Below are 13,714 nucleotides of genomic sequence, written 5' to 3'. Positions count from 1 at the left end.
GGCGCCGGAGCGTGTCGCTGTGCCCGGCCGCTCGGCCCACCAGCCTCTAATACAGCGCCATCGGAAACCGGTTCCGGGGGAAAGGGTGGTAATCGGTGGGCGAGAGGGGTGAGATGTGCCGCGCCATGTTGTGCCGCGCCGTGCCGTGCCGTGCCATGCCGTGACGTGCCGTGCCGTGCCGGCCGCGCCTGCGTGAGGGGCGGGCTGCGAGCCCACCGGGCCGCGAGGGAGGACGCAACCAGAGAACAGCGCGTAAGAGGAGAGATTTTCGATGTCCCTAACTGCGGCACCACGTAAGAGTGGGCGAGCGCGAAAACGCACCCACACGGACGCACACGGACACACACGTACACACACACACACACACACACTCACACACACACAGACAGAGGCCGTGCACGCAGCACGTGTGTTTGTGTGGCCAAATCGGTGCCGGGTGAAATGTGATGAAAAGAAGTTTTCCCTACGTGCATTGTGCGACAGTGCGACAGGGCTGTCACGCGGAGTGCCGTGCGTGTGTGTTGTGAGAGTGTGGTGGTGCGGGGGGGGGGGCCTTCGTTTAGGTGTCGGTGGCAGACAGAAAGCCAGCCTGAGATGACGCCCGCACGTGGTTCTTGTTGTTTTTCCTTGTCTTTGTTGTTATCCTCGGGGCGGGAGACATGGAGCAGCTGCCTGCTGCGCAAATTACTTTTTGTACTTTCCGCTGTGTGGTCCGTGGTTTTCCGGACGTGTGTGTGTGTGTGTGAGTGTTTCTGCTTCTTTTTGTGTGTGTGTCTCCCCTCTGGCCCGTTACTGCGGTTCTGTTGGCTGCCGCAATGTCAGGGTTGCTTCGCGCGCACACGCGCACCCACAGAGGACACACAGACTCGCACTCACACAGACTCGCTTTGAGGTGCGCCAGGTGTCAGCACAGCCGGTGGGAGCGGCGTGGTCTAATTGTGCAACGCATTTTACACCAACACCTCGGCCAGACGGCCGGCCAGACGGCTTGCCAGTCGGCCAGTCGGACACCACACCTTCTCGCCTCCAGGTTAATTCCAGCCTGGCTTCCGAGCGCGCCGAGGGCTTGCGGAGGGTGAGCTGGACCTTGGCTGGGCCCATCCCCGGACCGGCCGGGCCCGAGGCTGGGCCCGAGGCCAGGCCCCAGACAAGCCTCCAGGATCAGCCCCTGGAGCGACCCTTGTCCGGCCAGCCTGCCAGAGATACCGGCTGGCCGGCCGCCCCCGAGGCAGTGGCCGAGGCAGTGGCCGAGGCAGTGGCACTGTGCGGCACCCCGAGCGATAACGCCTGCCGGGTAGGCAGCACGGACGCAGCCGGGTGTTGCGGGACTGCCTACCCTCGGGTTGACAGGGGCTCGAGGACGGAGAAAAAACTCCATTCCAAGAAAAAAAAAATCGAAGAAAATAGGGGTGTGACTTGGTCGATGCACCAGGTGTTTGTTGTGTGCAGCTTCTTTGCGTGGCGGCGGGGCATATGACCCTCGCCTTGCTTCGCCTTGCTTGCATCGTGCACCTCTCCCCCCCCCACTCCTCACTGTTTGTCTTCATTGCCGCCGAGGATTCGTTCCCTGCGGGGGGGGGGGGGTGTTGTACGTACTGTGCGCTTGCTGACGCCGGGGCACGCGCGATGCCGGCACGCACACTCTCTTTTACACACACACACACACACACACACACACACACACGCACACACGCACACGAACTGCAGACGCGAGGAGCATGTTGAGGGCGAAGCGGTTCCGAGAACAAGCCCCGATCTGTGCTCAAATTGATGTAAGGTGCTCCGACGAGAACACAGGCAGCGACAACGGCCAAACAACTTGGGGGGCGGAACAGCATCAAATCCCGATTAGCCTCGCAACTTGTTGTGTGTGGCCGAACCGGGCCGACCTCCCCCGCCCCGTCCCGTCCCGCCGCTCGCGTGTTTCAAACGCCGCCAGTTCAACTAATTACAAACTTGAGGCTCGGACTCTCGGTCCTCGGACCGCGCGGGGGGATCTCCATCAGGCCGTGGAAAATGTTGGGCTAGCAAACGAGTGGAAGGCTCCCAGAGAGAGAGAGAGAGAGAGAGAGAGAGAGAGAGAGAGAAGGGGAAAGAAAGGAGAGTAGAGAACTGGAAATGCCCGGGGCGGCTGTGTGGACGAACGCTTGTCGTCCGCTGGATGGGGAGCGGAGGTGGAGAGGTGAGCCACGGGGGACAGGATGAGTGAAGCTGCAGCTGGTGGTTTGCAAAGCCAAGTGCAAAATACAACACAGGAGCAAAATAAAAATGCATCTAGCGACCACCACGCCAGCGAAGGCGCAAGCCAGGGGGGAAAACGAAACGAGGTTATTTCCAAAATAGCTCTTTGTCGCAAAAGCAGTGTCTTTTTGTTGGCTTCCGCAGCGCGGCGTGTTTCGGCAGGCGCTGGCGCGCTGGCGCACCGCTGCGCGCGAATGCAACTTGTCTGCAGCAGTGTGAAATGGCAGGGATGGTAAAGAGGACGAGGGTGGCTATCGCTGCTGTGGCTTTATGCGGGCATAAACCGAACCGGCGAACCGGCATGGCCAACCGGCATGGCGCGCCCGGGCGGCGCATGGCCTTGCCCGTGGCCGTGGTGCGTGCGGCTTGCTGCGGCCCGGCGGCCCTGCGGTGCCGCGCCGCTGCAGCGAGTGTCACGAGCCCGGCCTGGCCACGGGCTTGTGATTGGCCGGGCCTGGCCATGGACCTGTCACGGGTTGGGCCTCGCCATGAGCTTGTCATGGGTCCGGGCCTCGACATGGGCTTCTCATGGGTTCGGCCTGGCCATGGCCACGGGCCTCCCCCCAGGGCCCGGGGCTCTCCCAGGAACAAGGACGATTCTCGGAAGCGCGCTGCCGAGCCGCCCACTTCCGCCAACCACCAACTACCGCCCTCGCCACTGCTCGCCACTGCACTTTTACTCATTGGAGCCGAGCGGCGCAGAACGGAACATTCGTTCGGCCGATTACCACGGTGCGCTTCTTCCTCTCTTTTCCGCGAATCGCCGCGGCTGAATGATTCACGCGGCGCGACAGACGCGGCGTCCTTCTGCGTCCCTGTCCCGCTCGCGGGGCTTGTCCGGAGCGGAGCGAGAGAGGCAGGGCCAGAGGCAGGGCCAGAGGCTGCGTGGCGGCGTCGCCTGCATTATGCAGCCAGCTTGACGCGTGTCCGCGTGGCTTGGCGGGGCGGGGCGGGCCGGGGCGTGCTTCGGCCGGTACGTCGCGGACGCCAATCAGCGCCGAATGAATAAATGAGTCCTCCACTCTGACCTTTCAAGAGGTTCGAGTGCGAGGCGGTGGCGGGCGAGGAGGGCGAGGGCGTGGACCAGCGGACTTTGTTTCCGCCCACCTTCCAAGGCACTGTTTGTGAGAGGCTTTGCCGGTGTTACGCAGTGTTACGCGCCACCGAGGCCGCCCGGCCGGCCCGCCTTGGTCCCGCCGCCCCACGGTCCGCCAATTAGACAGAGTGTGTCATTTGCATAGCACGCGCCGCCCCGCCCCGCCCCGACACGCTATGCCCCGCCACGCCCCGCTCTGATCGCTGTCGTTTCTCGTCCAGTGCGGCTGACCGTTCAAAACGGTATTCCGGAAGCCGCTCTCATGTATGATTGTGTTCCTGCTGAGCAGCGTGTTTACCGTGCTATCCGTGCAAACAGCGCGCCGCCGGTGGCCGCGCGGACCGCCCCACTCTGCCCCGCCCCGCCCCGCCCGCCCCGCCGGGGGGTCGCCTAGCCCAGGCCCAGGAAACCGCCACCGACGTCGGGATACGGGAAGTCAGCCTGCCTGCGCGGCCCACAAAGAGGAGGGCGAAATGTGTATGAAAAATATGGAAAAGGGAGAGAGAAGTGGAGGAAAATAAAAATAAAGGCGACACAGGGGGCAGAAAGGAAAGAAAGAAAGAATGAACGCGAGCAGAGCAGCCTAGCGCCCTGCTATCTGCGCGGCGCTGCGCGGGGCGGGGCGGGGGGGCGGCGGGCGGGGCGGGTCGGGGCGGGGCGGCGCGGGACGCTGCCTGTCCCTGACGAGTTCGTCCCCTGAATCAGCAGCGGCGGGACAGAGATAGAGGGAGGGAGGAGGTGTGAGGGGAAGAAGCGTTCCCCGATAGGACGCAATGCGACGCAACGCGTGCCGATACACAGGTATCTGTGCCTCGCAGCCCGCAGGCGCTGGGCCCCCAGCCCGCTCCAGCCGGTGCGGTGCGGCGGTACTGCGGGCGGTGTGAGCCGAAACGTGCCATGAGAGGCAGCCCCATCCAGCTCAAGTGTGGGCGTGTGTGTGTGTTTGTGTGAGAGTGTGATCCACCCTTGAGCCCCCCTCCCCCGCCGCCCTTCTCCCTCTGACTCGCGAGTCTGGCTACCTTTCGCTCTCACTCCCTCTCTCGGTGTGATCGTATCACGCTTGCGGCTTTGCGACCGAATGTTCACTCGGCCAAATCAATTTTTGGGTCTCAAAGGCTTATCGACTGCTTTTGATCACGGCGCTCTCGCAGCGCGTCTGCCGGAACCGGAACTTGTACAGTGCCACTGCCGCAAGGGGTACACAGAAAAGAAAACAACGTGAAAGTAACTCCGCCTTGTTCTGCTTTGTTTCGTTCGACGATTGCACATCTCTGAGGCCGAGAGGGAAGATGAACTGCCCGGGTTCGAAATCTGACCCCGCTCGTCAGGGGCCGCTTTGTGAAGGCCGGGACGCGGCCATCTGCCGTTGCGTGGAAGCAGCCCGTAGCGCCCTAAGTGTGTTACTTTTCCTGTTAGTCTCCGTCCACGCGGTCCATGCATCATGCCGACTGGCCGGGCCTGCCAGGCCTGCCAGGCCGCGGTCGAAACAGCTCGACTTTGCAAACTCGGGCCATTTAGCCGAGCGGGCCGAGCCGAGCGAGGGCTACATCACGGCTAACTGCCGGGTTGATTATCGCCGAGCCAGTGTGGGCGTGGGCCAGTGTGGGCGTGGGCCCGTGTGGGCCAGTGTGGGCCAGCGTAGCGTAGGGCCGGCCGACCGCATGCGGTCCGCAGGCCGCATCATCATGGTCAAATTAAGCGCGGAAGCGCAGCAGCGGCGCCACACTGCAACACAGTCAGTCAGTCGGTGGACGGGCCGCCCCGCCGCCACTCTCGCGCCGTGGCCGCCGTGGCCGCCGTGGCGTTGTGGCGTGGCGGCGCGGAGGTGGCGCCCCCCAGATTAGTTTCCCCGAGGCTCTCTTCGTCGATTTGCGACGCCGCGGGGCAGAGCCGGGCGGAGCGATGCGGCGGGGCCGTGTCGGCCTGTCGGGGTGTTTATCTACCCGTCTGCCGAACCGGCCGCACCGACCGAACCCTCAACTCGGCCCCGTGCAGTGCACCGTGCAGTGCAGGTGCGCGCCCCGGAATGCGGCCTGGGTTCGCTCAGTCGGGGCGCACGCATTCCCCCCCCCCCCCTCTTTGAAAAAGGGGGGTTCTTGAACCAAGATTATTTGAACTCAGTTCAAGCATGCAAGTAAATTCAGAAGCAACATGTAAATAACGTTGGTTGAAGAGACCTCTTCAAGGGGCCCGCGCGCGGTCGGGACGGGACGACCTGGGAAAGAGGGCCTTTGTAATCGTATCGGCATTATGCTGAGCCGACAAGCGTTCCTGCTGGCGTCGGCCTGCCGTCGGCTCGCCGACGCAGTGCTGTCATCTTGCGAAGGGCAGTCGGAAGGGCACCGCGGAGGGCCTGGCGCTGGCCGGGACGGCCGGGACGACGGCCGGGACGCCCCATGACAGTGCCAGCGGGCCGCCAGTAGGCCGCCAGCGGGCCGCATCGATTTGAATATCGAACACGGCGCGGGGCCAGCGCGGTGCCGCGCACGGTGCAGCTGGATGAGGCGAGGCAGGGCGAGGCAGGGCGAGGCAGGGCGAGGCAGGGCGAGGCAGGGCGAGGCAGGCGAGGCAGGCGAGGGTGCCCAGCACAGCCACGCCGGGGGTGGGAAGGGCCTAGCCCCCTGGCCTGGCCCCCCTGGCCTGGCCCGCCTTGCCGCGGGCCGCCCCGCGAGCACCCCTTTCCGCCGGTGTCGAGGGGAGTTTTCCCCCCCGGCTGCCCTTACCCCCGGTAACGTGCTAGGCATTTTTTCCCCCCCCGGGTAAATTGTGCCTAGGCACATTGTACCCCCCCCCCGGGGGGTGGGGGGTACAATGTGCCTAGGCATGTTTTACCCCCCGTAAAATGTGCCTAGGCACGTTTTCCCCCCCCGGAAAAATGTGCCTAGGCATGTTTTACCCCCCACCCTCAAGGGTAGGGGTACAATGTGCCTGGGCATTTTTCCCCCCCCCGTAAAAGGGCCTAGGCACGTTTTACCCCCCACCCTCGGGGGTAGGGGGACAAGTGCCTAGGCATGTTTTACCCCTCCCCTTTGTCACCGAGCTGTGTGACACAGCCGAGACGAAATTAAGTGCTGACCCGACCAATAAATGACTCTTAAACCCGTTGACATCAGCTCGCGGCAAACAGGTGATGGATTCCGAGAGTCGTCGCTCTGTTTTTCCCCCCCACTAAGAGCGCCCAGACTGCGAGAGACGCGGAGCGCCCGAGGTAAAACGTCCCTAGGCACATTTTACCGGGGGGTAAAACTGCCTAGGCACACTGTACCCCCTACCCTCGAGAATGGGGTGTAAAACATGCCTAGGCACATTTTCCCGGGGGGGTAAAACATGCCTAGGCCATTGTCCCCCCTACCCTCGAGGGTGGGGGGTAAAACATGCCTAGGCACTTTTTCCCGGGGGGGGAAAACGTGCCTAGGCACATATTCCGGGGGGGGGTAAACATCCTAGGCACATTGTACCCCCTACCCTCGAGGGGGGGGGTAAAAATGCCTAGGCACATTTTCCCGGGGGGGTAAAACATGCCTAGGTATGATGTACCGGGGGTAAAAAGCTCCAGGGGGGTATAACATACCGGTTACACCGGCACCGCCGGGGTGCTCGACCCTTCAGGGCCTTTCGGAGGAGGGGGCGGAGGAGCCTCCCCGGCCTAGGTCAAGGTCACCCTCGCCGTCCGTCTTATGTCCGTCGTTTTGTCATTGATATTTTATGGCTTAATTGAGACCGTAAAAGCGGCCCCTTTTCATACCCCTCCATATTTTCCCCCATCTCCTTCTTCTTCTTCTTCTTCTTCTTCTTCTTCTTCTTTTTGTTTACGCCCGGGGATCATCTCCTCTCTCCGTCCCGGTCCGCCCCGGCCCGCCCCGCGCAGACGCAGTGATTATCCCACAGACGGCAGTGATGATCCCATTTTGTCTCGTGTTCGCGTCCCCGTCCTCCGCCGCCCTTCTGTCTCTCTTTCTTTTTTTCTTTTCGTTCCGCCGCGTCTTTTGCGATCGGGCTTTTCTCTTTGGGAATCCCTTCGACAATGCCAGGAGCGAATCGGCAACTGTAGTAAAACAGGTAACCGTAGTAATACTTATTTTCTAGAAATTGCAACATGGAAAATATATACTTTGTTAAAAAATATCAGGGGACAAAGTTCTGCCACTTTGCAAATTTTAAAATATATCTTGTAGAAAATTTCGGAGAGCACAAACTGCCAAGGGGCACATTGAAATTAAAAGTAAATTAAGATTTCACGTTCCTGTGAGGCTACTTCGTGACTAAAAAAGTACAACTTAGGTTTATTTTGTAAAAACTGCTACTTAAAATACTTTGTAAAATACTCTTTGTGTTCGCCGTTCCTCCGGGTGAAAGGACTGGCTGCAGGGTATGGGGTGGTTTCCGGTCGGGTGAGGGAGTGGGCGGGGCGGGGCGGGCAGGGCGCGGCCTCCAGGGCGCCCTTCGCCGTGAACCTTGGCCTGACTCCTGCTGGAAGGCGATACAAGTTCAGGCCGACCGCGGCACTGGCGTGAGGGCCGTGAGGGGCGGGGAAAGGGTGGGGGCCCTTAAATGAGGCTGGCGGTTCGGGGCCGCGGTGCTGGGAGGGTGCCCCCCCCCCCTGCGGGAGTGCATCGGCCTAACCGCCCCCACCCACGCCACACCCCTCCTTTGCCACCTTCGCCGTTACAAATTTCTCCGGCCGAGGCTCGAACCGCGGCGGCGGCAAGTCGAAGGGTCGGTCGTCTTTCTTCCAGTGTCGCGTCGCCCCGCGGAAAGGACCGGCCGGTCCGGCGGAGGGTCCACCGAGCCTCGCACCGAGCGCTTTGCCCGCTGCTTCGCTGCTTCTCGTTGACACGCGCCGGAGACTCTTTGTTTCACTTTGCCGGGGTGAATACGGCCGAATCAGTTTATGAAAATGAGGGAGTTTGTTGTTGTTGTTTTTTTACTTTCTGTGGACCCCGCGCCGCTCCCTTACACACAAACATGCGCGCACGCACACACACACGCGCACACACACACGCGCGCACGCACACACACACACACACGGGGAGGGGGACATCCCGTGCACACATCCGTGGGCACTGCGGGGGGATCTTAACGGAGCGTGGCTTGTATAGAACGTTTCTTTTAAATGTCTTTTTGGCTCAGGGTAGAATGAAATCTCACTTAAGGGGGCCACCAGTGAAAATCGTAAATTTTTGGCCTCCTTTTTTTTTTTATCATATTTTTCTGCTATTTACCCCGAGTCGAAGCCGAAAACCCCAAACCTCAAAATTCCAATTATTTTGGCTTGGGCACATTTTTGAATTTCCCAAAAAGGGGTAATTTTTTTTGCATTTTTTACCTCAATTGTCAACGTTCAGGTGTTTCATTGAAGTCCAATCCCAAAAACCCTGGAACCATCAAAACGCAGTTGGAGAAAGGAATATTTTTGGGGCAAACCGAACTCAAAAATGTCAAAAATTGCGTCCGTAATGAGGAATAAAGCGAGTATACCGTAGTTTCACTTCAAACGTCGTTTTCTCGAAACGCCATTTTTGGACCTGGTGCCCACGATTGCGGGCGCAAAAATTGAGATAATTGAGTGGGTTTGCGGCAAAATGTTTCTTTAAAATTGTCGCTATCGTGTGAACCTCGGATATGGTCGTAGCATGTACAGGGCCTGAGCCACAAACACGGAAACGTGAAAAAAATGGTCAAAAAATGAGTTTCGTTTTTGCTTTCAAAAAAACATTTTAGGATGTTTTTCCGACATGTCCGTGGTTCACACGATAGCCACATGTGCCTGATGAGAAATTTTGAAAACCCCATGTTTCAGGCTCAATCGAGGGCTTCACAAATTTGGGCAAAGTGGAGCCGTGTCACCGAAAAATGAAAATGGCGCCCACCCCCCTTCCCGTCGCCCCCCCTTGCTGCCGTGTACTTTTTGGTTAAATTGACATATTTTATGCTTCAGAATAAAATTTCAACCCATTACCTTCGTTACTTTACTCAGAATAACGTTTTTACGAAGCCTCTGCATTTTCACTGGTGTGCCCCCTTAATTCCCGCTTGAATAAAATGGGCCAGGCCGGGGGGCACGTGTGTACACACACACACAAACATGCACGCTTGCGCGCACGCTCACCAATACACGGCGCACACACACACACACACACTGACACAGGCTGTGCTGGCTGCAGCCCCTCCAGCCGCGCTGCGTGGGGTGAATTATTTAGCAGCAATTGAGTGGCCTCTGGAAGTGCCAGCACAACGGCAATGCCCCCGCAGCCGGCCCCGCCCCGCCCCGCCCCGCCCCGCCCCGCCCCCCCCCGCCCCCCCGCCCCGCCCCGCCCCGCCCGACCGATTCCGCTCCGTCATTCCTTCCAGATTCCCCTTTTGACGGTGGTGGAGTAGCACCGCGGGTGGAGTGGCACCACTGGGTGAGCCCGCGATGAAACCGCGCGTCGCGTCGGCCAATCTGCTCGGCAAAAAACAAAACGAAAAGGTCGTGGGTTCGAGTACCCGTCCCGCCTGTCGTCCAATTTTTTTTTGTTGTTGTCGGTTTTTCTTGCTTTGTAATTTTTGATTTAGGGGGGATCGGTGCGGCGTCCTCTGCACCACTCGAACGAAAACAAAACGAGGGCCGCTGCGATCACTCGGTCCGAGCGCGAGGATCATGCGGTCCAGCGAGTGTGGCGGCTGATGCTTCGTGGCCGCCGAACCCGTCCAACCCGTCCAACCCGCCCCGCTGAGCCAACAAGCGGTTTGCTGACACAGCCACCCGCAAGTCGATTGTGGCGTCGGCGTGCTGGCCGTGCCGTCGGAGTGACCCGCTGGAGGGCCGACTTGCAAAGCCGTGGATCCAGGGTCGTGGAACCCACCTGAAAAGAAGGCAAAACGCAACACTTTTCTCCTGTAAAAGTTCCACTCCCCCTCCCCTTTCGGCCGACTCTGGATCCGCCACTGGACTTGCAGGAGGCGGAGTGCCGACGGCGGGGCCGGCCGAGGTCGAGGGCCCAAATGAGGCCTCGAGTGCTCGCTGCCGTCGCCGCCGTCGCCGCCCTCGCGGCAGCGCACTGGCGCCGTCGCCAGCCCCGCCGGCCCTCGGCTAGTCCTCAGTCGGCCGTTGAAAACCTGCGGTGGAAGCGTCGCTCTGTCTCTCTCGCACTGCCGTGGCTGGGGGAGAGAGACAGAGCGGCCGCGGTGGAACACGCGTCGATCGATGCGGAGTCGTTAGTCCGAGGAGGAAGCGGCATCGCCGACGGAATTCATTTTCGAGCCCATCGCCGTCACGTCAATACCCCGGGCACGCGGCCACGCCGGTGGGGTATCGCCGCCCCCGCGTTGTGAGTGCTGCAGCTAGACTGATTCCGAGAGTCGTTTTCGTCGCCCTGTCTCTCTCGCATGGGGCGTCCCGTAGGTGCGAGAGAGCGCGACGAAACGACTCTCGGCATCAGTCTACAGGCTAAGCCAAGCACTGCCGTGACGACTCCAGCGGCACGGCGGCCAAAATGCCTCCCGTCATCAAAGCAGCCCCCTGTTCCCTGTTTTTCTCTCCGTTGCTTGTCGCGTGTGTCGGCTCTGAAAGGACACGGAATGGTTCGAGTGTGTTGGTGTGTGTGCGTGCATGCGTGGGCCTGTCTGTGCAAGGCAAGGAAGACGCGGCGCTGCTTCGCGCGGCTCGGCGCGCCATGATGGCTCCTAAAAGGGGCACTCTGGGCGTGCCGGGCCGGGCGGGCTGGGCGGGCCGCCGGGCGTGCCGGCTGTTATCACAGTTATCAAACGGCGCCATGGAAAAGCGTTAAGGCGACTCGTTGTTCCCTCGCGACATGTCTGTTAACGGCTCTATCTCTGTCCGTGTGTGCGGGCCGGGGGTGCGTTTTATCATCCCTCACCATGAGCTGGCGGTGATAGGTCCTCGGTTCACGCGGAGCGATAAGCAGGAAAAAGAGTGCCGACGGGGTTTCGAACCCGAGAACCCCTTCTCCGGTGACTCGGTCGGTGCCGCCGCTCTAACCGCCCTCTTTCTCGTGTTGCAGGTCGGAGCTACGGTCGAGGATGCGGGCGGCATGAGACGTTCGCCCCCGCAGCCTCGCCAGCAACAGCAGCCCCAGTCGACGCCGCCGCCGCCAGCCCATGCTACGACCCCCTCCTCCTCAGCACCATGCCGACCCCCCTCTCTCCCCCCGCGGCCCGCTCCTGGGCCCTGTCCTGGAGCCGCCGAGGTGCGCTACCCGTTTGGCGTGCAGAACGACCTCGGCCAGGTCATCCTCCATGGCGCGGCCTGCATGGCGAAGGTAGGCCTCGACAGCAAATTGGAGCTCGTTTGGAATGGGCCGGGGCCCAGCGGTGCCGTATCGGACCGGTCCGCGGCCCGGTCGCATTACCGCACCCCCTACGCGGTCCCTGATGACGATTCGCAAGAGAAGTCCGGCAGCCTCGTCTCGAATTACTCGGCGCCATTCTCGCATCATCTGCCGCCCCGCCCCGCCCCGCCGTAATAACTGGCGCCGAGCGACTGGCGGCCCTGGCGAGCTCCCCGGCGCTCTTTGTCGGCCACGTCCTAAATGTCGAGCGGGAGGGGGTCAAGAAGGGTGACCAATTACAGAGAGCTTCCGTCAGGCTCAGCTGTGCGCGGCTGCGCCCGGCTGTGCCATGGCGGCATGCCTGTCGTGCCCCCGCCCCCCACCGCCGTGTCGTCGGTCCGCTGGCTCCCTCTCTGTCGTGCCCCCGCCCCCACCGCCGTGTCGTCGGTCCGCTGGCTCCTCTCTGTCGTGCCACCGCCCCCACCGCCGTGTCGTCGGTCCGCTGGCTCCCTCTCTGTCGTGCCACCGCCCCCCACCGCCGTGTCGTCGGTCCGCTGGCTCCCTCTCTGTCGTGCCACCGCCCCCCACCGCCGTGTCGTCGGTCCGCTGGCTCCCTCTCTGTCGTGCCACCGCCCCCCACCGCCGTGTCGTCGGTCCGCGGCTCCCTCTCTGTCGTGCCCCCGCCCCCCACCGCCGTGTCGTCGGTCGCTGGCTCCCTCTCTGTCGTGCCCCCGCCCCCACCGCCGTGTCGTCGGTCCGCTGGCTCCCTCTCTGTCGTGCCACCGCCCCCCACCGCCGTGTCGTCGGTCCGCTGGCTCCCTCTCTGTCGTGCCACCGCCCCCCACCGCCGTGTCGTCGGTCCGCTGGCTCCCTCTCGTCGTGCCACCGCCCCCCACCGCCGTGTCGTCGGTCCGCTGGCTCCCTCTCTGTCGTGCCACCGCCCCACCGCCGTGTCGTCGGTCCGCTGGCTCCCTCTTGTCGTGCCACCGCCCCCACCGCCGTGTCGTCGGTCCGCTGGCTCCCTCTCTGTCGTGCCACCGCCCCCCACCGCCGTGTCGTCGGTCCGCTGGCTCCCTCTCTGTCGCCGGAAGTGAGACAGAGACTCTAATGCTAAATGGTCACGACTGGCTATTGGGAGTAATGCCTTCATTTCTTACGCAGCATCCTGCCACGGCCCTGCCACGACCCCGCTCGGCTCGTTGTCTTCCCGTTCTTGTCTCTTTTTTTTTTGTGCTTTTTGTTTTATTTTTTTAGTCCAATCTTGCCCTTTTGTTTCGGATCCCGCCTTGATGTGCTTATTGTCTTCCTTCGAGCAAGGCACTGGCTCAATTTCCAGACAAGACGCGTCGGTGTCCTGCACTTATCAATATTTTTCACCCCAGCTCGCCCCCAGCCAACCTCGGAGAAATAATATTTTTCAGTGAAGGTCTGGTTGAGTTCGGTGCGGCCTAGTATTCACAACAATGCGCCTCCCCTCGCTAGACCGGCCAACTAATTGACAGCCCGACGAGCTGAGCCCCCGAAATCAACTCCAGGCCGGGCTGCTGGCGCTGCTGGCATGACCACCTGAGCTCTTCGCAGCCGGCGGTCCGCGGTTGGGTTCTGGACGGGGAGTCCGTGGAACTCGACGCACAGTGGGCCAGAAGACCGGCGCCAGCGGCCAAAACTCTACACGCGTTTTGAACCCTTGAGTCGCTAAATTGGTACTCGAAACGAACGTGTGACCCCACCAATGGATTTCTCGTTCGGAGAGCAATTCATTGGTGGGGTCACACGGTCGGTTCGAGGACAAAGCACCATGACAACTTCCTTGCTTTTTGCTATTTGCCCTAGCTGTCCCGCCTGCCCACCGCCAAGACGGTGGTCGTGTCGACAATGGTGAAAGTGAAAGTGAAAACCGGTCCCCCGGGACCCGGGATGGCCCACGTCGCGTGGACGCCCCTGGGGGGGAAGGCAAGGCCGGAGAGGTGATCCCCTATCGCCACCGCCTCGGGCAGCCCAGGGGTAACCGCCAACCGGGCAGCGCAGGGGCGGCCTTAGGCGAGTCTAAACGCGTCGATCCACTGGAACGTTGTCGGTTTGCGCCGCACACCAACGCCGTGGCCGC

General features: G+C 61.5%; 1 protein-coding gene across 1 annotated transcript in view; it reads left to right on the top strand.

Annotated features, from left to right (window-relative positions):
• The window catches only part of LOC117641069, an 88,588-nt gene that overhangs the window by 32,446 nt on the left and 42,428 nt on the right, over nt 1–13,714 (top strand). Inside the window, exon 2 of the mRNA XM_034378174.1 lies at nt 11,341–11,598. Within this exon, the coding sequence (XP_034234065.1) occupies nt 11,371–11,598 (228 nt within the window). The 5' untranslated portion in view covers nt 11,341–11,370. The remainder of the gene's footprint in view (nt 1–11,340; nt 11,599–13,714) is intronic.

Source organism: Thrips palmi, unplaced genomic scaffold, assembly GCF_012932325.1.
Source record: "Thrips palmi isolate BJ-2018 unplaced genomic scaffold, TpBJ-2018v1 HiC_scaffold_15, whole genome shotgun sequence".
In the NCBI taxonomy this organism is placed as follows: Eukaryota; Metazoa; Arthropoda; class Insecta; order Thysanoptera; family Thripidae; genus Thrips; species Thrips palmi.
Note: the sequence above shows the minus strand (reverse complement) of the source record. Positions and strands in the feature narration are given on the sequence as shown.